This window comes from Panulirus ornatus, chromosome 1, assembly GCF_036320965.1.
Source record: "Panulirus ornatus isolate Po-2019 chromosome 1, ASM3632096v1, whole genome shotgun sequence".
Lineage (NCBI taxonomy): Eukaryota > Metazoa > Arthropoda > Malacostraca > Decapoda > Palinuridae > Panulirus > Panulirus ornatus.
In genome coordinates this window covers 12227404-12254144 of record NC_092224.1, presented here as the reverse complement: position 1 = coordinate 12254144, position 26741 = coordinate 12227404, and the positions used below count along the sequence as shown (strand labels likewise).

Here is a 26741-nt window from a genome sequence, read left to right as displayed (position 1 = left end):
ATCAAACAATATAAATAACATTGTAATGGGGAATACATTTTCTACACCATCTGACTTCGTGTGACATTAATGAGAGTCCGCGTTACCAGCCATTAATTTAACAAGTCCGACTATGACGACAGTGTCTCAGGATTTTCAGTATGGTCAACAGCTTTCCAAAAACACAACGAGTTCGGCGATATTGTGTGAATGATCCACTCAGAGAGCAATGGTATCCCTAATCTGTACACCGAGGTATGACTTCTGAAGTGGTATATAAGCGAGGGCTTTGGGTGAGGCCATCACAACGCGGGAACATACACTTGGGAGGCGAACGATCAGGGCAAGTGAACGGAAAGGCAAGATTAAGCCAGAGAGACGCCAAAGCATGACATTGTTGGACTGGTATATCATAGTTGATGTGGTTGGAAGGCACTGGAAGACAAGACATTCCTTAAGTCTGATGAATGCTTGGTTGTACTGGGGGAACATGAGCACAGTCCTAACAACATCGACGGAACTCGAGCTACAAGCTTTCATCAGCTTGGCCAAATGCCTGGTCAGTGAAGACCAGGGCTGAGCTGCTATACTCGAAATCCCCTCCCGCCTGTACTGGAAGTATGTCCTTATCATCGTAATTTTCATCTATTTACGTAAGCTTTTATAAATGTCTAAAGATTATTCTCTTTTACTGAACCACGAAATACAGGTAGACAAGGGACACTACTGAAGAGACCATAAGGTACACAGCGTCCTAAGGTGTGCATCTGTGACACACATCGTATGCGAGGCATAGCCAACACTGTGAGCATATGTACCATCCAGGGAAACCAGCGTCAGCTGACCACGACACTCATGGTCCGCCCTCCTCGCTACATATGACGTGGCCGTCGCCATCTGTCACTACAGCCCCGGGTCATTACCTCACGATGGTTACTTCAGGTTTGATTATCTTTTTAAGTGATATGAAACCTCGGGAATTATTGCGGTTAATCTAACAAGAGCGTTCGTGTGCGCTGTTATTCAACCCGCTCAGCATTACCAGGCTTCGGCGTCTCACAGTTCGTGTACCCTGAACTCCTCACCTCCGTGCAACATTCCATTTTGTAGGACGTGACTGTGAATGCCCGGAGGATAGAGAGGAAAAATATTCGCCAAATGATCCTTGCATTGTAAGTGCAAACACTGGCTAGAGAACATTTGAAAACACCATACAAAATCACAGTACGTGTATACCAGTAATTCTGATATTTAGATAAATATAGAAAAGATCATTTTCATTGCTGTTCAGCTGCCACAGTGTGAAGCTAGATACATCATCAAAGAGCCAGAGTCAAGGTTACGGACCATAATTCATGTAATATCTTTCACACTGTATGTAATACCCTGGTGTGGTGTGGCGGGTCCCATGCTTAGCCCTGAGCCTGCAGGCTACCGTTTACCGTTGGCTCACTATCTGCACATGTTGAAATCTCCAGCGGCTCTCGACGCCGTTACGACCACAGTGACCCCAATTTTGTGACGGCGGAAGACGGCGTTTGGGTCCGTTTTCTGTGAACGTTTGGCTCCCATCTAAATCAGACAAGGACGATGACTCCTGCTTGAGCAAAGGCTCCGGGATAGTGAGAGTCATGCACCAGCAGAGGTAATGAGCATGGCTGCCAGCCAGCAGGACATGAACTCGTACATCTGCCGTGGGTCAGTTGTTCTGTGGTTCCTCGTGATGACCCTCGCCACCCCTCCATACGTAATGAGAAAGAGCGTGAACATGAGAGAGAGAGAGAGAGAGAGAGAGAGAGAGAGAGAGAGAGAGAGAGAGAGAGAGAGAGAGAGAGCTGGTCGGTCATCAGGGTCTAGTTAACATGTACTAGTTTATATTTACGACAGTTAGCTTTAAATATATCCTTTGGGACCGCACGGCTTTACTCTCTTCCTTTTCAAACAAAGCAGCCAAGCTACGCTAACTACCGCCTCCATGCACACACCATACGCCACACCTGTTTATATATATTTTGTTCCTTTAATCGCCACACTTTCTCTAACCTATATTTTCATACTTTTCTCCCTTTTTCATTCATGGCCTGGTTACGCTGAGGTCTTCTGGCTGTAACTGTGTCATAAAGAATATTTCATGTTGTGTATTTACAGAATAACATTTGAAGTCTGTGGCGAGTGGAAATCTATATGTTAAACATGATTCATGAACCACTGGGAATAATAGTGTCAAAACATGACTTACAGAATAATGATTATTTGAAAAAAAGAAAAAAATCGTAATAAAATAATGTGTTCGGTGAAATAAGGCGCACGAAGGCGCTTATAAATAACGTAGTGTGACTACGATGTTCTGGACGAACGTTATTCGAGTAATGTGGGTAACAGAATTATTTGATTGCAAAGGATAATTATCGTTTATTGAACACCACAACCAAGTCGATGTCACCAGGAGGTTGTGGTGAAACGTCACTGTCGTACCACATGCAACCGGAAGTCATGCGAACACAGCAGGCAAAAAAGTTGTTAAGATACCATAAGTAAATATATGTTGCCAGAGTACTGCACACCAATGTTTATAGGGGACGACACGTAGCTCAATGTCACTCGAGTTGTTGTTGTGCAAAGTTACTGGAGCATCAAAGGTAACAATGTTACTAGAGTGTTGTTTGTAAACGATACTGCCACATCATAAGAGACAATGTTGCCATGTGTCGTGGGAATAATGTTACTAAAGCACCACACGTGTATTACTAGTGCTACAGCGCTGTAGCCAATTGTTACTAAACTACGATGAACGAAATAGTGTTACTTGGGCGTTGAAGGCTACAGAATATTGAATGATAGCGCTGTGGTCAGATGTTACTGAACTATCTATCATAAGTAACCATAGTATTACCAAAGTGTTGTTAGTAATTGTTGCTGAAAAACCACATGTAACCGAATGCTGGTAGAGTGCTTCAGGTAAGCGTGACTATAGTGATGTAGTAGTGTGACCGTTAGAGTTTACAGGAAAGCAACACACAAACCTACCCCTGCTTGGGTGAAGCAGATATTGACCATATGGCGTCCCTCCTCGACCCTGGAAGCAGTGTGTCTAGAAATTGGTACTCATACTTTACTAATTTGTTTTGCCGTTAACAAGAAACAAAACTTCCCCCCACACCTTGAAGATATACACACAGTGGTACAGACTAATCCAATGAAGGCCGGCCGTTTTTACCCTACCGTAAGGTGTTCTATTGCTCTAATTTCTCTTCAACAGCCTTCAAGTATTCTCATTCACCATCAATATGACTCTGGAAAGGGAAGGTTCTTTGTTAAGTGATCAAGTTTCGGTAACGCTCTCTGAGATGCCCTGAGGCGTACTATGTCGTAGCCAGTGATAAGAGTCTTTCAAAGGCTTCTGGGGTCTGATCTCCAAGCTCTACTCTCACCTTCCTTACCTTCCTCTGTTCTACATACGGTTTCTTTCTAGTCAGTCAATTTCCGTAATTGTTTAGGAAACAACTTTTGCTATTGGTAACGGTAGTTCTCAGGGTTTTGTGTAGTCTTCTGTTCTCTGCTATCTTTCATGTAACGACAGTTTTTCTTCAGCTAATAATCTACTACTCTCATGCCATGACGAGTTAACACTACATACCTTCTGTCCTCTTCTTTCAAAGCTGCGTCTCCCTCTCTTGTTCGATTTACATGTAAGTCTCCTCAACTGCTTCTAGTAACTCATACCTGATTTGTATTTCTTAGTGAGGCAGGCAGCACGCTGCTAACGTTTCATGTCTTTAAAGTTCCTTCCTTCCTATTTCTGATTCTCATCAGGACTTTTCCTCTCCTGCGATGGCTCTTCACTCAATCTATACACTTGGTATCACTATAACATTTAATCTGACTTGGAAATTTTACACTACGGATTTAGGTAAATCTAGCTCTAAGGATCTCGATTTTTTTTTATAGATGCAGAATATTCTTTTCTTTTGAGCAGGTACCCTCATCACAGAAAGGACTGCTTACTCCTCATACGAAGTACTGATGCTCCTGTACCTGATGCAGGTCTAACCCTACGCGTTCACTCGACCGAATCGAGTCTGAAGCAACCCGACATATCAAAACCTCAAACTAGGTCTTAAAAATTAACCAATTTTCCTGCACAGTGGTTCCTTCAGGTGTCTCTCTCTAATTCAGTTTCTGCTCTCAACAGCTTGCCTGCTTCTGCGATTACCCAGAACACACAATACTCGTGAAGCTACTGCTTCAAGTAACTGTTGTGTGACCGTCAGAAACCAGGGGTGAGCCGTTTTAATGATTACTGTATTTCCTGCACAGTTGAGCACTGGAAGAAATTTCCTTCTCATGTCGTGGCTAACAACTACCACCTGCACATTTTCAAACAAGTATTTCACCTCTTCAAAACCTCTAAGGCATATTTTCTTTATCTCTTTTACTTGTTATTTTTCTCTTCAAAACTGGGCTCGACGAACATATTTTTTTCGGGAATGGAGCCCTGTTGTAGAGGATAAAGTTAATGGCATGGGGCAAGAAGTGTCACTGGTGTACAAAATTGTTTCTCAATGTGTAGCACGTAAGTGTTATTGGTGCATGAGAGGCAAATGTTACTGGAGTGTGGTAGATGAGTGTAATAGATGAGGGAAGGTACGTGCTACTGGTGAATATGAGGTACGTCCCACTGGTGTCTAGTAGGTACGTTCTACTGGTGTATGGCAGGTACGTGCTACTGTCATGCAGAAGGCACGCACTACTGGAGGGTAGAAGGTACGTGCTACGGATGTGTGGCAGGTACGTGCTACTGGTGTGTAAGAAAACAAATTCCTTGTTTGTGAAGGTAAGTGTTACTGGCGTGCGACTGGTAAGTGTTAGTGGTGTACGGCAAGCGTTACTTATGTTAGGCAGTGAAATGTGTCTGGTGTAGCAAGTGTTCTTTTGTCCCACTAGTGTGTGACAAGCAACAGTGTCACTCAGCTCCAGGACCTAAGTGTCGCTGATGAGAGAGATAGACAAGTGCAGTTGGGTAGCACGTTATGGCCACGATCAGCGCACCTACTGTCTGGCTCCCTGCGTGACGGATTCACCTGGTGTACAATGTACTGTGTTAGAAATTTCATATCATTATTACGGAGTTCAGCGCGGCACGAGGAGCTAGGCACTTGACCATACCCAGATGGCAGCCTGCCTGCCGTGAGGTCTGCTTACTGTACCGGCATCATACGTCCGCCACACCAGATGGCCGCCCCACTTCCCCAGGCCGCCCGTGACCTCATCCCCCAAAACAAACCCGCCAACACACCCCACCCACAATGACATATTGTCGGCGCTACTAAAACACTTCAGACTAGACTTCTGTGGTGCGAAAGATACGTTACCTTTGATGACTTCTTCGGAAGTAATTACAATGTCCTGCATGCAACTCGCGTACTTACGTTGCGAGCATAACTCCATGGATTATGCACGCCTCGCTGCGTGTGGCTGGGTGCATAATTACCTGCGGAACTTGGTCTGTGAGGCATCACGTGAGCATCATCAGTCAATAACGGGTATCGCTTCGACGCCTACGTAATAACATGTTCCTTCCACCGCCGATGTGCAGGTCCCTCTCGGCCTCTCGGTGTCCCGTTCTCTACTAACTACCATCGCCATCACCAGAACCTCTTCCACCACCACCTCCACCAGTTCCTGTGGCATATTCCACAGTCTGAGATGCTGTGTCTTTCGAGGTGTCACCACTAGCATCCAGGAGGTAGGACTCAATATCTCTGCATCAAATGCTCACTGTAGATAAGTGCGACATACCAGCTTTTGATTTCCACGTTTTCTCAGAGTTAATGCATCAGCGTTTCTATTTTTGTGAATGGATCAGTATGAACACTTATGAAGCGAGCTATTTGTTTGTTTTATACAGTAGTTATTTTGTAAACATCTGTAACGACGATTTTGATATAAACATTGCTTGCATCCTGGAGGTCCAGTTTCACTTGGAAAAGATTATGAAAAAATCCGTTGGTCAAAATTCACGAGGCCGAACACTCAAACATGCTAAGAGCAGCTTTCTTTGTATATACTTACTTGGCCAATCAGAGCGACGTAACTACATGCGGTTACATCCAATCAGCCCAGAGTGCTTATACTGAGCACACGCTCTTATTATCGTAACCAATTTCTACCCATTTTGTTTGGTAGACGGACTGCAGGTTCTAGTGGTACCAGTGGTATCTAACGTGTCTAGGAAAAGCCTCTGCTTGGATGTATAATCACAAGCGTTGTGGTGGTTGGAAGCAGGTGACCGTCAAGTCGTTGTCGGCGATGCTTTCAAATGGGCTACTTCGACAGTTAGAACCATTAATAAGAATGTAGACAAGAAAAAGCTACAGCCATGATGAACAAACCAAACTTACCCGTAACGAAGGTGATTCGTTCGAGTAAGTTTCTTAGAGAAAATGGAAGATAAACTAAGCACAAGTAGGTTAAGTGAGGAGAGCTTGGCAACACACCCGGTGGGTATTACCGCCTTTCTACTTCACTTCTCTGACCATCCCCACCTTTCTGCTCTCACTCTATATTCTAAAATGTTATGTAACAATGTTGAAGGGATATGTTGTTGCTCATTTAAACTCGTACTCATTCTTATGGAAGACATTAGCCGTTCAGTAGAGTCTGGCTGGGCTACGGCCAGTGTTCCCAAAGAATCTGATACGCGCTTCACCTCTACACAATGTCCTTCACTACCAATACCACCACCTCTATCATCACCACCCCATCATCACAACCCACTTCATCACCACCATGTCTATCATCACCACTTTGATCATACTCTCAGCGATGCAGAGATGGATTAGCTTAAGCCAGACCAAAGCCGTACGATATCCAGTGCCTCCCGCCTCCCTCCCACCAACAGCGCACCGACACCTTGCCTGCCTCTCTCACTCATTCTACTACAATCGTCACTATTCATGGCACGACTGTCATTCATGACACAATATTGTAAGGCGTTTATTTGTAATTCACTAATTAGTAACGATATGTGTTTATCAATACCATAACCCTCATACAAAATACAGCACATACCTCAAAGGCAAAAGACAACTCCATCAGGAACGCATAAATGCAATGGTATAATGACCTCGTAGAGAGCTGTTTCGCTTCGCGCTCCATGATCCAGGAATGTAACTTAAGCGTTACGAGGATTGTTGATGTAATTTGAAATTAGATATCAAAATGCATGTAGATTTATGTGCTTTTACCTTACGTTGATTGGCTGTTATGTTGACTTACTGGTGTAAACTTCGTTTTTAAAAAAAAATATTTCTGTACAGCAGTATTATATAATCATGTCATTGACCTCTAAGTTTACCTATTAAAACAATGTCCTCTGTGTATTACCAGGTTGTTCGTTACTAACCATGACACAGCCGTTGTATAATCTGGACCGATGTGTTCCCGACTGCCGTGCTAGGAGGCGAGATCCAGTGTCTCCGTCACATGAAGCCGGTGACTGGGAGACAGCAGGTTCATCCGACAGAACTGGGACAGCTGGCGGCTATCATCGCCCCGGCTACCAGATTTTCACAGAAAAGACAGATCCGAACAGTCCAGTAGAATATCACTGAGGCAGAAGCAAGTGGCTCAGCAAACCCTGCAGCTGACAGCCACTGAAACCAAATATCAAAACTTGATATGGTATGGACACTCGTGATCAGCCAATACCACTGGTTCTACAGATGGACTTCAAGAGAAGTGGATGGCATGAAGGAGCTCGCTGACCGTCTCTGAAAGGGTTACAGCTGGTTTGAGTATCGCCTGAGTGAGTGACCTACATACTATGTCCAGCAATCATCTGAAACAGAATGGCATTGCGGGAACACAACACTGACCTACGAACGTCACGAATAAATCGTCCAGTCACTCCGACAAAAGGCTCATGTCCTGACAACCACAAAGGAGAACAGAGATGGTGACGGTATACTGAAATACTGTCACTCTAGCCAGATAGCGAACACTGGTGCTGCTATGACAGATAAACCTACACTGCCAGAAATAGCAGAGCACGAATACTGCAAACCGAACCTAGTGTTTAGTTGTGCTCAGATCATACGAACAGAGATCATGGCTGTTCGAAATACCATCTCATGACCACTAACGCTTGAAGGCCTCGTGGGAGAGAATATTTAAGCCCCAAATCTGGTCTATGATATCCTTGCATGAGTGCTGAGTGAGGATTCTGATGATGGAAAATCTCTAAAGTGGGAAAGGCAAGCAAAAAAGACACTTGGTCTCCATAGCCCCAGAACCCCTGGATGGTGTCTCCGGTGGTCAAGATGTCAAAGCTGCTAAGGCTACCACTAACGGGAACATGTGAAACGGAGCTCACAGATGGTTGAAGAACTGAACCTCCTTCGTTATACACTGTCTTACATCCAAGTCCAAGTGACTGAGAGGCACACTTAGCTCGAAGATGATGTAGTGTGGACTCCTCAGTATCCAGCCTGTGATATCATGCTCAGATAACATCGAAATCAGTGAGGAAACACTTGGTGGCCACGGTACTATTGCCATTGCCATCCATGGCGGATGCTCTTGCCAAGAGAATGTAATGCCATTCACAGTGTGCATGTGGGTGTCAAGAAGTCGCTGGTGATCACAAGACCGACCACACTGAGCCTGACTTTAAAGGACTGAAGATTGTTATGGTTACTTGGCAACAAATTTCTATGAAATGACCGCACAGTTTTCGGTACTTTTGGTGTGATTATCATTCAGAAAATTGTCAGTATTACCTACCACTAACAGAACAAGCACATCTAACACTAAAATTAGATAACTAGTGGTATACTGACAAGCTTAGTTAACAAGTCCAGGTGCGACTTTGGACTAAAATGGGAAACACTGCTTAAGGTTGGGTGGGAATATACAAACGGGCATAGAATATAAGATTCTTGATTAAGGAACTTCATATTCTCCACAAAACGCCTCGTAAAGAATATACAGACGACTAGATATCCAGCAACAGGAGACAATTCATAATTCTGTTGGGAACCATTTTACTCTTAATCGCTGCAAAAATTGAAGAACAGACGTAGAATTTTCCGTATATGATATTAAAAGTTATTTGAAGATATGGTAACTGTGTTTCACCATCACCATTATCTAGAAAGATACAAAACTTTTTGCATTTGGTGTTTCTGATGAAAACAATACATTACTTTCAAACGTTTGATCATAAGCTTAGATCATCAATGTAGTTGGTGACAAAGCGATCATATACGAAGCCAGAGCGGCTGTTACCACCACACTAGGGTGTCGTGAGCGGTGAGGGAGGCACCTTAACCAGAGCCGTTTTTAGGCTTGATCCTCGGCACGGCGACCACACTGACCACCAAGTGTTTATGAGATGAGGAGAGCGCAACCAACTGCCGTCTACCTGGAAGTTTAACCCTTAAGATAGCAGAACATAACAGGATAATGGCATAGACTGTGGCGGTCTGTATGCATGACCTTAGTCATTAAAGGTCATACGTCTCTGAATAAATTAGAGCTAATTACCCATTTGGTATGCCGGTGAAAGCAAGCAAGAGATTACAAAGAAAAAATGACGACGTTACTCAATCTATATACTTATGATTAATTACCCAAGGACCAATTTATGTAGAAAATTCCTTGTGTTACCCAGGGACTTTCTAAAGACTCCTGCTACTTCCAGTAGCAGGGAAATGTAGTCTCCTTTGAAGTGAAAAGTTCTTTGACGTGACTGTACTCCTAGTGATACAGCCTCACCCAGGGGGACTTTTCCCTTGCGATGTTGCCTCGTGCAGACGAAGTCTGGTAACACCCACTAAGTTAATCTGTATGACAGATAAGATGGCAGAAAAATGAAGATCAGTGTGGAGAAAGTGAGGAAAATTTGGAGGAAAATTATGTACCAAAATATTGCAAACGTTAGAGAGGCTAATAGGAACTGGACTGGAGAATACGGATGATGGCTTAAGGGAGGAAAAAGAGGATTGAGATGGTGGTGAAGCAAACTGAGAACTGGCAAAGGAATTGAAGGGAATATCTGCTGCGGTTGTTTGAAATAGCTGGATAACAGAAGTCAAATGAGGGTATTGATCATAGATAATGCAAAAACAATCAGAAGTGTGGTAGATAAGAAGTTTGTGATTTCTACTACGGCAGAAGTGCAAAAGATCGAATATTGGAAGAGTACGGCAGAGATGAAGGACATGAAGTACATCACAGCTGAGGTGTGAAGAGTTTACACACTGACGAGAATACTGTTGTAGGTTGTAATAAACTGGGAAAGTATAATAGTGACATCCGACTAAGCCTATCACAGTTGACCATGTTGATTATCTGGATCACATTTGGATGAGGAAATAGAACAGAGAAAAGGATGAGAGGTTTGACAGTGAATACACTAGTCTTAATGAAACAGGGGCTAATGAGGATAAGGGAGAATGTCGAACTAAGAAAATGAATGAAGAGAGACGCAGAGCAGAGCCAGGGTTTTGGTACTACCAGGCGACGATCAAGATGACAAGGAGTCGGTGCATAGCAATGATAACTGTAACATGTAAGGGTGTGAGAGTGAGCGGAGTGTAGATACGAATGTCAAGCAGGTTTGTTTAAGAGAGTATTTCATTGATGGCACATCTTCAAAGGTACTACTACTACTGCGTGGTTATACTCACAAATTTATGATGCATGTTGCCACATATACTGAACAAAGATGAGAAAGGTGATGAAGTGCGAGTCGGTGTGCCCTTGAGGGAATACGTACAAGGGAAAAGATAGGAGACATATGGAAAGACATTGTGGCACCAGTACGGGAAGTATGGCGCGCTAGGGTGACAGAAATACAGCCTCTAGAAGGTTTTAAGGACAATGTGGTTTTCAACGTCTTAGTAGGAACCAAAGCAGAAAAGACAGATAGGTACAAAAGATGACTGACTGAAGTATAAAAGACTGTAACAATGCGGAAGAGTAGGGAAAAGACTGATTATACTGAGTTCTTAGTTGCATTTCATAGATGGAATATGAAACCATCTAAAGAGAGGCAGGAGGATCATTAGTGGTGTTGAATTTGGCGTTTATATAGACAACGTTCGTGTGTATGGTATATGAACTACCACTGGGTAAGAGTGACCATATGGTGTTGGGGTTCAATTATGTTGTTGAAAAGACTGGTGCTAGAGTTGGGTGGAAAATGAAAGGAAAACGATGCAGTGGGGAAATATTAGGAAATAGTAAATTTCAAAATTCCATAACTTTCGAAAAGGGTCTGCATAAACTTATGGGTGAATAAGGGTGTACAGTGTTTTATAGGCTATATCACTGTGACCACAGTGGCTTTTTAGAAGTAAGAAGGCATAATGTGATATGATCTGAAGAAGAGAAAACATATCTTTGCTCCGAAGAAAATACAGAAGTCGAGGGGAAAAGAAAGGGCGAAGAAAACCTGAGGGACGGTGTTGTGAGTACCAGTTTGATGGTGGGACGATGCGGGAAAATGGAAAGAGATACATAACTTAATGAACGATGAACTTAACTCACGGGGTAAAATGAGGATGACGAACCACTAGAGGAAGGCTGGTATTACAGATGGAGGAAAGTTGAAGAGAGATGATATTGTTGAAATGCTGGAGGTACTGGATGAAGATCAGATTTGACGTTTGGGACGATAAAGGATATTCTAATGGAAACTGAAAGAGTGCATGACAAGGTTTACTGAATGCATATAGACGACATTAGAATAGTCGACAGCAACGTGGAATGTCCCATGAGACTAGATATGTGCAGATACTTCCAGTATACAAGACTGAATATTGAGACAATTCTCTGAACCGAGAACTGCTGACACTGACTGGTACACCAGAAAATGCATCAGACAAAACATCGGAAAAAATATACGAGTGGAATTCGATTAAAATGAGATTTCTGAATGATGTGTACTAAGGACTTAGGGGTAGAGAGATTTCTATTCAAGAGAGGGATGAGTGAACTGCATATATCTGGATATACAAAAGCGTTTGATACAGTATCGTATGACAAGTTATCAGTAAAATGAGAAAACAGGATAATATCACCGGGGAGGTTGATAAAGCAGGACAATATCACCGGAGAGGTTGACAAAGCTGGAAATTATCACGGAAGAGATTGAGAAAGCAGGATCATATCACCGGGAGGTTGAGGAAGCAGAATAAAATCACCGGAAGTGGTTAAAAAAGCAGGATAATTTCACCGGGGAGGTAAAAAGATCATCCACGAGATACTGAAATGGAAAGGATGAAAAACGAGATGTTAGTCTTCGTGGCAGGAAGTCACTAGTGGAGTACCACAAGGATCTGTCTTTGAACCAGTGTTGTTCATATGTTATGTTGATGACCTACCAGAGAACGCGAGATCACACGTTTGAAACTGATGATTTGAAAGAAGTGAAACACTAGAGAGGGATCTGAGGTCTGCAAGTCGATGATGCCGTCTAATCAAAATACGTCCATGTACTATGAATGGGGAGTGGAGGAGGAAGACCGCAGTGGACTAACTAGCTAACTAGAGAGATTTTTGAGAGATAAGACGGTGAGAAATATACCTGGATATTAAGACAAAGTTACTTATCACTTCATAAGCACACTGGAGAGAATATGAGACCAGTTTGTGCTAATGTTACCAGCAATCTGGTTCATGGATGAAGTTATAAGTCCAGAACTTTGATAAGATGCAACTCCTGTTCAAGTAAGTACATATACATGTTGGGAAGAAAGCAAACTTGTACATTAGAACGGTTCCCGAACAGGTGGGTATAGGATATGTAGAGGTTGAAAACACTGCAGGTACCTGCTACAGACACTAGACGGGAAAGAGAGAAGCTTGTAATAACTTACACGATTCTAAATCGACTCAATTCACTTCGACAATGCTAGACGCTTCAAGGTTGCTGGTAACAGAACAAGGGGACGTTAATGGGTAACAGAACAAGGGGACGTTAATGGAAATATTAAACGGAAACCAGTAAGAAGAACGGAAGGAAAATCTTTCTTCAATAACCGAATGATTCATCAACTGAGACTGTAATGTGTGCAAGCATGTGAGTGATCTCAAAATAAGGCTGGAGCAATACTTGAGTCAGAGTAACAGAATGATATCAGTGTTGCTCACCTCCCACTGGTAGGAAATTACTGTGCAGAACAAGAAAAAAAAATCTCATATGCACACACACAAATTACAGTGAAAAACTAGAGTCATTGGATTCGCATACCATAGAAGAAAGAAGAGTTGGGAGTGACTTGATTAAAGTCTTAAACATTTTACCTGATTGATGACGTATATAATGTACAGTTTTTCGAAAATAAGTAAGGCTATACCAATAAGAAGATACAGCATGACATTAAGCTAGAAAAAGGATGTTAAAAGTATTTTCATAGTACAAGATTGGCGAACTGATGGAATAAACTGAAAGATGCTGTTACTGCAGAAAGCATACTGGTGTTTAAATGTTGCACGATAGCAGACAACGTTCGAGAGATGGGGCCCCGGGAGTTTAAGACTCCCTCCTCGTACACTGCAAATCGGTAATTACACACACACACACACACACACACACACACACACACACACACACAGATATCATTATAACAGAAAATCTGAAACATAACTAAACACAACGGGGAGGACATTGGTAAAAAGCTAAAATGTGTCAAACCAAAAAGGACCAGACGTGTCATACTGGTCTTGCGAAGATGTAAGTCATGACTAGATCAGGATCTCACCAGAACTCCTACAGCAACAATAACAACAAAAACAATTTCATTATCCACGTTTTTGTACACTACACGTTTTTCTTTGTTTCATAATTCTTGCTTGAGTTTAGGAAGTGTTTCTAATGTGATCTAAGAACTCCCTTTTAAGAAAGAAGCCGGCCAGCCTGATATCACACAGACACACCATCTCATACTCTACTACCTTGCAGCTGAGGATGGTTAACTGCAACCAATTTCTGAATGAAATCAGTAATCAAACTATGACCATAGGTAATAAAATGATGCCTCAGAAACACTGGACAAAAACAATTTACAGTTATTTCATACGAAAATGCAGCACCAAAGCAAGTTTTTTTTAATTACAAATGTCTTTGCCTTTCAAAAACTGTAGTACAGTGTACAAGCGTACAGAATCTACGGATTTGAGCATTCAGTTAAAAGAAACTTAGCGACTTAGCATTTTTGTTTCCACGCTGCTGCACCCATCTTGCTTGCACATGTGGCTCTATCTTAATGATACAAGGATCTTTCTCCGTTACTTGTCTCACTGACTTGTTTTAGGTGTGTCTGTATGAACTTACATACATCATTAGGCATATTCTGAACACCTAATGGTGCAGTACTGAAAGATATCATCTACGCCCAAAAGATATGATCGTCGCAACGTTCATAATAATGCATGGATATTTTAGAGATATACGTGGGGGGGGGATATCAAGAAAAAGATATAAGAAAAGATACTGCAAATTGGATGAGACAATATGGCAGTTGTGACACAAACACAAGAGGTTTTACTCCATCTCACCTGGATCTGTCCCTAGGCTTCATGTGTATGTGTCTGTATGTGTTTGAGGGAAAAAGTCCACGTCAAACTTTGAGTCCAGCTGACCAACTGACGTGTATATACGTCAACGGTCCCAGCACGTCACTTGTGGCCCACCAACACAACCTGTCCAGTCTCAAGATACAACGATGGTCGTCAGGGGTCGAAGAAGGTCCTCCTTTGGCGTCTCCACTACAAAGTCCGTCACCTCCCGCGTCACGCGAGACTCTCACAGTGAACAGTTTTGCAGTCAGCGGTACCAGCGAGCGGCGAAGTTCACCCAGCAGCGGTTGCTTGGTCACGTTGCACTCACGAGAAGAGCTGAGAACTTATCGAGCAACACGGGGAGCTGAGAATTAAACCTGGGTCCAGCTTTCTTAGAATTAAAGTCAGGTTGCAGTGTGGAGCGGAGGAGAGATGGACACCCTTGTCCGGCTGGAGTGCGACTGAGTCGTGAACTTGACAACCGCCGCCATATGTACGTCTCAGGTTGTCTGTCGCTGCCGGCGCCCCGCCGGCCGGAAGACGACAGATGCAACACTGACACGAATATTTGTTCACTCGAGACTAGTTACTCTCTGCCGTCATCTGTTGCTTTAGTCAGTACATGAACTCACATCATTTTGTGATGTAAATCAAGCCATGAAGGCACGGTAAAGACCTGCTGCTCACCGGAAAAAATACCACTGCATAAGATATGATTGTGAGCCGCTGAAGAGAACCAGAGTGTGCGAAATGTGATGAGTGCTACTAGACTACCGAGAAATGAGCACAATGACAGCATGGGAGCTGCTGCGTTCCACCAGAGGAAGCTCGTTCTAACTGGAATTAGAAGTTGCGTTGAAGGAAAGGAAGTGGAAACGTGAAATATTTCGAGACAAAGTGTCATTTCTGAAGAAACAACATTGACGATACGGCCTAGCTCGTCGAGGTGGTGACGTCTAACTGATTGTTGATAGAGTGTATGGCTTTGTCCGGTGCTCTGAGAAGTGGTAGTTGTAAGTGACGCATAAGAAGATTATTTGCCGATGAGAAGACGCTTGGTATCTGTAATATATTATCATCTGCTGTCTTCAGAGAGTGATCCAACGTTCACTTTTCCTGCGCTACTTCAGGGCGTCTTATTGAAGATGAATCATTTAACGTGACAACTGTAATTGGAGTGCTGTGACATATGCCACTAAGGGGTTGACAATAAATCTCTGATTCTGTCTCATACCTGGGAACCTTCACTGACTCCTAATGGTGTCACTAATGTCTCCATGTGAATCTTTTGGAGAATCTAGTACTGATCTAGGTCAGTGTTATAGCCTGACTTTTGTCGTGAAAACGAGTCCTATTCAATAACGTTTTCTAGGTTCGATAGCATGAGTTTTATATTTCTGAGGCACTCACTGGCGGTCTTAAAGCATTCTCCATCATCTGGAAGTACTTTACAAATGGATGTAACTTATTTTCCAGTGTTACCGTAAGCGAAAATCAATCAAATAGGAATTGGAGTAAATGTCTCCATAGGTGTACTACACAACAGATGCAGCTACTGTAACCTTCTCGAGGCGTTTCAGGGTGGTCCCTATCTTTGACCTCAGCGTAGATATCATTCAGGCAGCGCCAGCAGGTGGCTGAAGAATACTTGAAAACGTTCACTTCACGATGACGCATGCAGAAAGAGCGTCCTAATGAGTACCCTGCTAAGCCTTCCCTCTGGAGGAGCTGGGATCCTTTGATGTGTTGAAATTGGGCTTAAATGTTAAAAGTACGAAAGAGATCCTCTATGATATTGAGGTATGCTGGGAACATAGAATTTGTAATTGTTATAAACAGTGTAGTGAAGAAGTTTTCCACAAGCGATGATGCAGTAAGCCCATCAGGTCTTGTAGAACGGATAATTTGAAAACGTCATCTGTTGATTCACAATGAATTCAGCAGAGATGAATTTAGTTATGACATGCCAAGTTATCGTGTTGTGCTGCATGTGAGGGTCGTTCCTTGTGGCATGTCGGGACGGAGTGGAGCGTCGCGTGTGTCCTCAGACTGCAGTGTGGTACCCGGAAATTAGGATCAAGAATTAAAGTTCTGTGAACTGTGTTGGATGTCGATCTGAGTTTATTAATGCGGGCCTTCGTTTGCTAGATTCGTCTGGTCATTGTCTGGCAATGCTCATCGTAACACTGACGTCTTCTCCGCTGGATCATGAATCGTTTCTGTATCATGGAACGAAGCAACAAAATGACACCGTAGGTGTTACCTTTTAGATTAAATAACATGTTGGTGTTGATGCAATGGTAAAACTATAAAGCAAAACATGTATGTGAACATTTTCTGAGCAGATACCATGAACTATGTTATGATACATATTTTTGCTATCAAACAAAATCCTTCTAATGATAAACTGAGAACCAGAATGCTAGACAGTCTTACGCCAAATGAAATAATTTACGATAAGCTCATATCCTCGAAGAGAACATGACTAACTCTCTGATGACTGTCAAGGTATATTATCAAGACAGTGCGCTGAAGTGGTGTCAAATATGCTTTCTGTGCATCGCTACTATTCCTGTCTTAATATAATAAACTAATATTTATGTAGTGTTACACGAGATGGTATGTAACTCCAGGAACACACAAGGAAATGGCCTCATTCTCTCACATAAACTCCAACTGTCATGTTTAATGCACCGAAACCAAAGCCCCTGCTCATAAACAGGCCCCACAGTGGCGTCCTCCGGCTGCTTCATATGCCCTGGTTCAGTCCACTGACAGCACGTCGTCCGTGCATACCACGTCACTTTGATTCACTCTATCCCGTGCACGCCTTTCACCCTCCTGCACGCTCAGGCCCCAACCACTCAAAATACTTTTCAGACCATCCTTCCAACTCCAGTCTGGTCTTCCCTTATCCTTGTACCCCCCACTTCTGACACATATATCCTCATCGTCAACCTATTCTCACTCATTCTCTCCTATGTCCAAACCATTTGAGCACACCCTCTTCCGCTATTTCGACCACCCTTGCCTATTTACCATATATTCATCTTATCAATTCATCATTTCCTCCATCAAACCACTTCTCCTTATACTTTGTCCTGAAACATTTCATTTCCAGCATATCCACCCTTACCTACAAAGTCTCATCTATATAGCTCATGCCTTGCATCCATACAACAACAGTGGGAGTACTATACCTTCAAACATACCCATTTTCACCCTTTTGGTTAACATACTGTCTACAAACTTTCCTCAATGCTCCCACAACCTTCGCCCCTTCACCCATCCTAAAACTCAATTCCGCTTCCATAGTTCCAGCGCTGTCATGTCCACTCTCAGATATCTAAAGCAATCCACATCCTTTAAATTTTCTTCATCAAACTCTCACCCCGTCTAACATGTCCCTCTGCCCTGCTCGATCTAATGACTTTGATTTTGTTTACAATTACTCTCAGCTTCCTCCTTTCACACGCTTTCCCAAAGGCAGACACTAACTTCTGCAGTTTCTCCACTTTCTAGGCCCCCTTCACACCCTGCAGACTGCATACTTACCCCTCTCTCCACAACCCTTCCTTTTAACTTCATCACCATCCCATCCATAAACAAATCAAACAGCCAAGGTGACATCACACATCCCTACTGCAGACCTACCAAATCGAACAACTTGCTTTCCTCTCTACCTACTCGAACAAGTGTCTTCCACTCTTGACAAAAACATATCATTGCTTCTAGTAGCATTTCTCCCACATAATATATTCGTAAGACCTTCCATAAGGCAAGTATATTCACCCTATCATATGTTTACTCCAATCCAAAAAAGCCGCGTCTGTTTCTCGAGGTATTTTCCAAACAATCTTTAAAGGGAACACTTAATCCAAACTTTCTCTACTACTCCTGAAACCTCACTTGTCCTTCCAGTCAGGTGCTTTGTAGATGCTTTCACCCTTTCAATCACCACTCTCTCATACAACTTATAACCTGTAATTCGAACACTCACTTTTGTCTCCCCTTTGCACTTATACAATAGCATTTTGCCAGTCCTCAGGCATCTCACCACAATTCACACATACAATTAAAATCCTAACTGACAAATTCAAAATACAGTCACCCATTTTCACAAGAAATTCAGCTGCAATACCGTCCATTACAGCCGCCTTGCCGCATATTATCTTACGCAAGGGTTTCATCACCTCTTCACTGTTCACCAAACAACTTTCCAAGACTCTTTCACTTCACATACCTCACAGACCCATACACTCAACATCTGCCAACCTATCATCAAACACAGTCAACATTTTATCAAAATGCTCACTCCTCCTCTTCATCTCATCATTACCTGTTATCAATTCCCCATTTACCACCTCCGATTTTCTCATTTCCTCTCTTGTTTTTCCGACACTTAACTGCTTTCCAATCATCATATTCTCCCTCAAGTTTACTGATACTTGCTCACCCCGACTTTCATTTGGCCTCTTTTTCACTCTCCTCTTGACCTCCTGCCGCTTCCTCCTGTACCTTCCCCATTCACTCCTTCCTTGCAAGCACCGCTCAAACTAGCAACTTTACTCCCGTCATCCCACAATTCGCTACCCTTTCTCACCTGACTACACCGTACCTTCCGCATACTACACGTTTCTCTTGCACATGCCAGGACTGCTCCCTTCCCCTTATACTTCTCATTCCTCACCCTTCGTCTCACGTCCATGAGCAACGGGGTATCGATTACTTGTAATCGAATAGGGAAATAATCGAATAGTCATTTCCTAATTATAGGCGATCATAGCCTAGCTGTTAGCGTTCCCGAATACCACGCAAAAGGTCCCAGGCTCGAATCCTGGCTATTGGAGGATATTATGTGTTGTATGAAGGTGGGTGTTCGTATGCACTATGTCGATTCGTACTCATGTACCTCCGCGTTCGTACAGTAAGGTTCGGTAGAATGTTAACTGCTGGTAATGTGAGCCTGATGAGATCTGACCGATGTAGACCCAGTTGCTCACAGATGTGAGATAAAGGGTACTCCATTATTTGTAATCGAAGAGTCATATCACTATTAGGGTCGATCATAGCCTAACCGTTAGCTTTCCCGAATACCACGCAAAAGGTCCTGGGTTTCAATCTTGGCTTTTGGAGGGTATTATGTGAAGAATGTGTGGAAGTCGAGAACATTATCTCGGAAAGCAAAAATGGGTATGTTTGAAGGAATAGTGGTTCCAACAATGTTGTATGGTTGCGAGGCGTGGGCTATGGATAGAGTTGTGCGCAGGAGGATGGAAGTGCTGGAAATGAGATGTTTGAGGACAATGTGTGGTGTGAGGTGGTTTGATCGAGTAAGTAAAGTAAGGGTATGAGAGATGTGTGGAAATAAAAAGAGCGTGGTTGAGAGAGCAGAAGAGGGTGTTTTGAAATGGTTTGGGCACATGGAGAGAATGAGTGAGGAAAGATTGACCAAGAGGATATATGTGTCCGAGGTGGAGGGAACGAGGAGAAGTGGGAGACCAAATTGGAGGTGGAAAGATGGAGTGAAAAAGATTTTGAGTGATCGGGGCCTGAACATGCAGGAGGGTGAAAGGAGGGCAAGGAATAGAGTGAATTGGATCGATGTGGTATACCGGGGTTGACGTGCTGTCAGTGGATTGCATCAGGGCATGTGAAGAGTCTGGGGTAAACCATGGAAAGCTGTGTAGGTATGTATATTTGCGTGTGTGGACGTATGTATATACATGTGCATGGGGGTGGGTTGGGCCATTTCTTTCGTCTGTTTCCTTGAGCTACCTCGCAAACGCGGGAGACAGCGGCAAAAAAAAAAAAAAGAATATATATATATATATATATATATATATATATATATATATATATATATATATATATATATATATATATATATGTGTGTGTGTGTGTGTGTGTGTGTGTACAAGAAGTACATCAAAATCAACGGATAAAACACATAAGAAAATGTTTATGATCTCGGGGTGGTCACAGGAGAAAAGCAGGAACCTGTAGATGACAATGAGAAACAGTCTTATACGTGAGTGAAGCAACGATGAGTGGTGTGATAATGGGACTTCTCAGTACGAGATATCGAGAGACGATGATGAAAATGTCTTGTTCGCATGTGGAAAGAATGATGATAATGACTGCTCTGATGTATGGTCACCAAGGATACTAAGTGTAGGTGATGAAAGGGAGGGAATTAAGAAAAACTCTTTAAGTAAACCTGAAATATATGGGCTGTCATGAAAAGAGTAAAAAACATCGACCTACAAAGAATGAAAACTGAGAATAGATTTAACACTAGATAATGAAGGAATCATGGGAAACGCACTTACTGTAAAACAATAATGACGATGAAAAACTATAATGAAATATTTGAAAATCCCATAGAGTCCTGGAATGGCACGTCAAACAACAGCATAGGAGAACCTCGCAAAAAAAAAAAAAAAGGACACTTTTTTGTAAAAAAGCATAAAAACTGGAAGCAGTGAGTCACGAAATTTTCAAAAGACGAGATAAATGGTAAGAAAAAAAGAAATCCTTCTAGATGAACCCAAGATTGCCAGGTATGCACAGTGCGTGCCAGCAGGAGTAACAGGACATTAAACAAGCGGTGTATGCAGTGACAGCTACACGCATATAGAGCACAGTCTTCTCGTAGATACAAGTGAATACGGAGGATTATCTCTCTCTCTCTCTCTCTCTCTCTCTCTCTCTCTCTCTCTCTCTCTCTCTCTCTCTCTCTCTCTATCTATCTATCTATCTATCTATCTATCTATCTATCTCTCACCTGCAGCCCCGAGGTCTGGGCTAGACGCAACAACAGTTACGGCAGATCAGTGACATACGAGCTGTGGTCCTTCTTCAGGGTCGGGTCGGGAGTAACCCAATATAAAACTGGAAGATCTGTGCATCACACTAGCATACCCGGATAAAGACGTAGCCCACTGATAACCAGAAGTTACTTACACTACGTGAAAACCTTGTTACAATACATGGCTACAACTATACTTCTCTCAACACATAAATTCTAGTTATCATATGCTTAATTCAAAGCGAGTGTCGATGAACCTGGGTGTGTAAAAAGGTCTCCCCTGCACAAAAGTATTGTGTGGGCGTCAGATGTAAGAGAACAGACGGAGCAACGCGGGGTTAGGCAGCTGACAGACCGGACACCTGGGGTGGTGGTTACCTGGACCATATGCCAACAGTGGCCTCCTGATCGAGGCCGTGGTGGTGCACACACACACACACACACACACACACACACACACACACACACACATACACACACACACTAAAACACGTCTTCACAACCTTTCACAGGAACCGTTATTACTCTGGTGAAGAGAACTGAATCCCTTTTGAATGGCTCTCGAAGCGAAACGCGGGTCCCTAGGACACAGCCGGGGTCTGTCGCGCCGTGGTGGACGATAGACTGTCATCAGAGAAAAGCAGCACTGCCGTAATGAAGATCATAAGGCGAGTGGGTCACGGTAGACTGGAGGGCAGGCGAGCGCTTCAAGCAGTAGAGCCACGAGTATACAGCTGACTACATGATTTACCCGGGTTCCTGGCTATGCAGGTCAGGCTTACTGAAGACATACGACCTCTACAGCACGACGGCACGAACCTTGTTATGATGGCTTGACCTTTGATCTGACCTTTAAGGATTACACGAAAGGTCAGGCAATTATACTCAAGAGTCGCAATGTCGCGCTCAATGGATTAAATGGAGGAGATCCCAGAAAATATCCCAGAAGAAAGAATGTAAAACTTATAATCTATAAAGGGAAATAAGAAAACCAAGACTATGGGAAATATGGTTGAATACAGATAAAAGGAAGAACAAAAAGATGGGGACAAAAGGTACAAAATGTCATTATGTAAAGCAGATAACTTGGAGAAAATCAAAATATATTACATGAGAAAAGGATTGAAGATGGTAGCGAGACAGACAGAAGCCAGGGGAGGAATAAAATGAGAAGGAAATAGATGACGTAAACAAACGATTAACGAGCAAGGAAGATTATGACCTAAAAGCAACGAGACAGATGCTCCACCGAGGTGACAATGATGAAAGAAATACAGTACAACGAAGATTTGACCAAAGTCGACTGGGGTGCTAACCCACGTCAGCTTTGGCCTCTTCTATCTTGACCACAGAAAACACAACTGGGATGTAATGAACTATGTACACCTCTGGACACAATCACTATGCACTTCACCTGCTGTCAAAACATCGTCTAAGTATCTAATGTCCCCGTTCGTTACATTGACTTTTAACCATCTGTATTTAGAATGATCGACTACAAGAGATTTTAGCTCATGAGATTTGTTTACCACTTTGCTTTCAAATGTCCTCAAGCTCTCGTGCTGAACATAGATTAAAAACACAAGTAGATAAGGAGAGAGACTAGACTGACAGCTATCTAAACCATACCTCGATACAGAAAAAGAAAATCAAGACAAATAACAACTGATTAGAAAAATTCATGAATTTACAACGGAAAAAACGACTCTGTCACTAGCCAGTAAGGAAATAGAACACACGAACGACAGTTCACTGAACATGATACTAGAAAATGGTGCATGTCTTTCATGTTTGGAGTCCATTATGCTGAGGTCTATAATGTTGGAGGAAAGTGCACGTCTGCAAAGTTTGAGGCCCATGATACTGAAGCAAGGTGAACGTTAGTCAAGTTTGAGGTCCATCACACTGGAGCAAAGCGCACGTCTGCCATGTTTAAGGTCTATAATACTGGAGCAATGAGCACAGCTGCCATGTTTGAGGTCCACGATAATGGAGCAAAGTGCATGTGTCATGTTTGAGGTCCAAAATATTGGAATAAGGTGCACACTTTGAAGTCCATCATAATGGAGTGTTGAGCATCTCGTCTTGTTTGACGTCCATGATAATGAAGCAGAGTGCACAACTGGTATGTTTGGGTCCATGATACTGGAGGAAGGTGTACGTCTGCCACATCTGGGGTCTATATTACTGGAGCAAGGTGAAGTGGAGAGAAATAATGTTGAGCATAAACGCAGCAGAGCGACATAAAAAGAAAAAGAAGAGATGCAAAGAGAAAGCTAATGGAGACAAGAGGAAAAATAAACAGTTAAAAGATGATGCACAACTGTGATGGATAATAAAGGAAAACACAACAAAATGAAGAAACAACAAAAAGTTCTTACAAGAATGAAAGAAACAAACGAAAAAAGGAAAATGATACTGATGACTAAACCAATGAGGAAACAAAATACAACGAACCAATGAGCAAAATAAGATGAAGTTATGGAAGATACGGTTAAAATGTATTGACATAATGAACACAATAAGGCTCCTCCTACAAACAACATGAAAGACATGATTATGAAAAATGCCAAAATGAAGGGGACAAGAACATGAACGTGGCTACAACGAAGACAACGAGGAAAACATTTTCGAAGCGATGAGAAACCGGTGAACTTATAAAACAATGATGTATAATACAAGAGCAACACATTTACATTGTAGAGAGACACGAATCAAGTAAATAAGAAAGCCACAAAACGACGAGAGAATGGAATCACAGAACATGACGAAACAGTGACATAAAACAAAGACCAGAGAGCAACTGGATCATTAAGAAAATGTGTGAACAGATGGTAAATGAGACGTAGAAGGAAGAGACCCACATCAGACACTGAAGCAATGGAAGAATGCGAGCTTTGATCTAGAAGCTATATCCTTCCTCCTCCTCTTCCACATTCCCTCTAAAGGAGGCCTCACTGTCCAACTCTATGGTTCATCTGACAAAGTCATCAAAATTTAAATCCATTTTGGTTAAAGCAGTCAAAGTCTGCGTGGGTTCACCTTCTGACGGCATCTGTGTAGACATGTGTCGAAGACAAGGGCTGAGCTGCCATATAGGAATACGTGAACCCAAAGTTACCACCACATATCGTATAGTTAATGAATATTTAGAAATGTTATGGTTATGTAATATAAGTGACGCCTCGGATCATGACACAATAAATGATATAATCGGTTATCATCGTGTTCGTAACACACCACAGATGATTCGAATCGCGATAAGCTTCACAATTTGTTTCCTGCATGTTTGAGCATCAGTACAACACGCCCTTGTTTATATTCATCATACGAGCGAGGTTTGAGAGGTCTCAGGTAATGTGTTCGGATTACTGTTTGGCGGTTCGCTATGAGTATGGAAATGTTTCAAGAGTCGACATCGATACTATTATCTCGTAGTCTTGTCATTCATTATGGAAACGACACACAGCATGCGTGGCCCGATTATCGCCCTCTACAATGAGGGCCACAGCAAGGGAGAAGTTGCTCAGCGGGATAGCGTTTCCTACAATATACTGGAGTATGAGGACACTGGCAGCACTGACGACCAGCCTAGGAGTATCCGCCCAAGTTGCACAACACCAAAGGAAGACCAGATAAACAATCCTTATTTATATATGGATATGGATGAAAGGCTATATATATATATATATATATATATATATATATATATATATATATATATATATATATATATATATATATATATAAAGTGAGAGGGTTAGGGAAAATGATTTGGTAAACAGAGAAGAGGTAGTAAAATCTTTGCGGAAGATGAAAGCCGGCAAGGCAGCAGGTTTGGATGGTATTGCAGTGGAATTTATTAAAAAAGGGGGTGACTGTATTATTGACTGGTTGGTAAGGTTATTTAATGTATGTATGACTCATGGTGAGGTGCCTGAGGATTGGCGGAATGCGTGCATAGTGCCATTGTACAAAGGCAAAGGGGATAAGAGTGAGTGCTCAAATTACAGAGGTATAAGTTTGTTGAGTATTCCTGGTAAATTATATGGGAGGGTATTGATTGAGAGGGTGAAGGCATGTACAGAGCATCAGATTGGGGAAGAGCAGTGTGGTTTCAGAAGTGGTAGAGGATGTGTGGATCAGGTGTTTGCTTTGAAGAATGTATGTGAGAAATACTAAGAAAAGCAAATGGATTTGTATGTAGCATTTATGGATCTGGAGAAGGCATATGATAGAGTTGATAGAGATGCTCTGTGGAAGGTATTAAGAATATATGGTGTGGGAGGCAAGTTGTTAGAAGCAGTGAAAAGTTTTTATCGAGGATGTAAGGCATGTGTACGTGTAGGAAGAGAGGAAAGTGATTGGTTCTCAGTGAATGTAGGTTTGCGGCAGGGGTGTGTGATGTCTCCATGGTTGTTTAATTTGTTTATGGATGGGGTTGTTAGGGAGGTAAATGCAAGAGTTTTGGAAAGAGGGGCAAGTATGAAGTCTGTTGGGGATGAGAGAGCTTGGGAAGTGAGTCAGTTGTTGTTCGCTGATGATACAGCGCTGGTGGCTGATTCATGTAAGAAACTGCAGAAGCTGGTGACTGAGTTTGGTAAAGTGTGTGAAAGAAGAAAGTTAAGAGTAAATGTGAATAAGAGCAAGGTTATTAGGTACAGTAGGGTTGAGGGTCAAGTCAATTGGGAGGTAAGTTTGAATGGAGAAAAACTGGAGGAAGTAAAGTGTTTTAGATATCTGGGAGTGGATCTGGCAGCGGATGGAACCATGGAAGTGGAAGTGGATCATAGGGTGGGGGAGGGGGCGAAAATCCTGGGAGCCTTGAAGAATGTGTGGAAGTCGAGAACATTATCTCGGAAAGCAAAAATGGGTATGTTTGAAGGAATAGTGGTTCCAACAATGTTATATGGTTGCGAGGCGTGGGCTATGGATAGAGTTGTGCGCAGGAGGATGGATGTGCTGGAAATGAGATGTTTGAGGACAATGTGTGGTGTGAGGTGGTTTGATCGAGTAAGTAACGTAAGGGTAAGAGAGATGTGTGGAAATAAAAAGAGCGTGGTTGAGAGAGCAGAAGAGGGTGTTTTGAAATGGTTTGGGCACATGGAGAGAATGAGTGAGGAAAGATTGACAAAGAGGATATATGTGTCGGAGGTGGAGGGAACCAGGAGAAGTGGGAGACCAAATTGGAGGTGGAAAGATGGAGTGAAAAAGATTTTGTGTGATCGGGGCCTGAACATGCAGGAGGGTGAAAGGAGGGCAAGGAATAGATTGAATTGGATCGATGTGGTATACCGGGGTTGACGTGCTGTCAGTGGGTTGAATCAGGGCATGTGAAGCGTCTGGGGTAAACCATGGAAAGCTGTGTAGGTATGTATATTTG

The 26741-nt window shown here is 42.6% G+C and overlaps 2 protein-coding genes across 2 annotated transcripts in view; both read right to left on the bottom strand.

Moving 5' to 3' along the window:
- The window catches only part of LOC139756402 (uncharacterized), a 39116-nt gene extending 24126 nt beyond the window's left edge, over positions 1-14990 (bottom strand). Inside the window, exon 1 of the mRNA XM_071675863.1 lies at positions 14545-14990. Within this exon, the coding sequence (XP_071531964.1) occupies positions 14545-14567 (23 nt within the window). The 5' untranslated portion in view covers positions 14568-14990. The remainder of the gene's footprint in view (positions 1-14544) is intronic.
- Positions 1-26741, bottom strand: part of fab1 (fab1 kinase) — a 1098541-nt gene that overhangs the window by 1049580 nt on the left and 22220 nt on the right. The gene's annotated exons all lie outside the window — the stretch shown is intronic.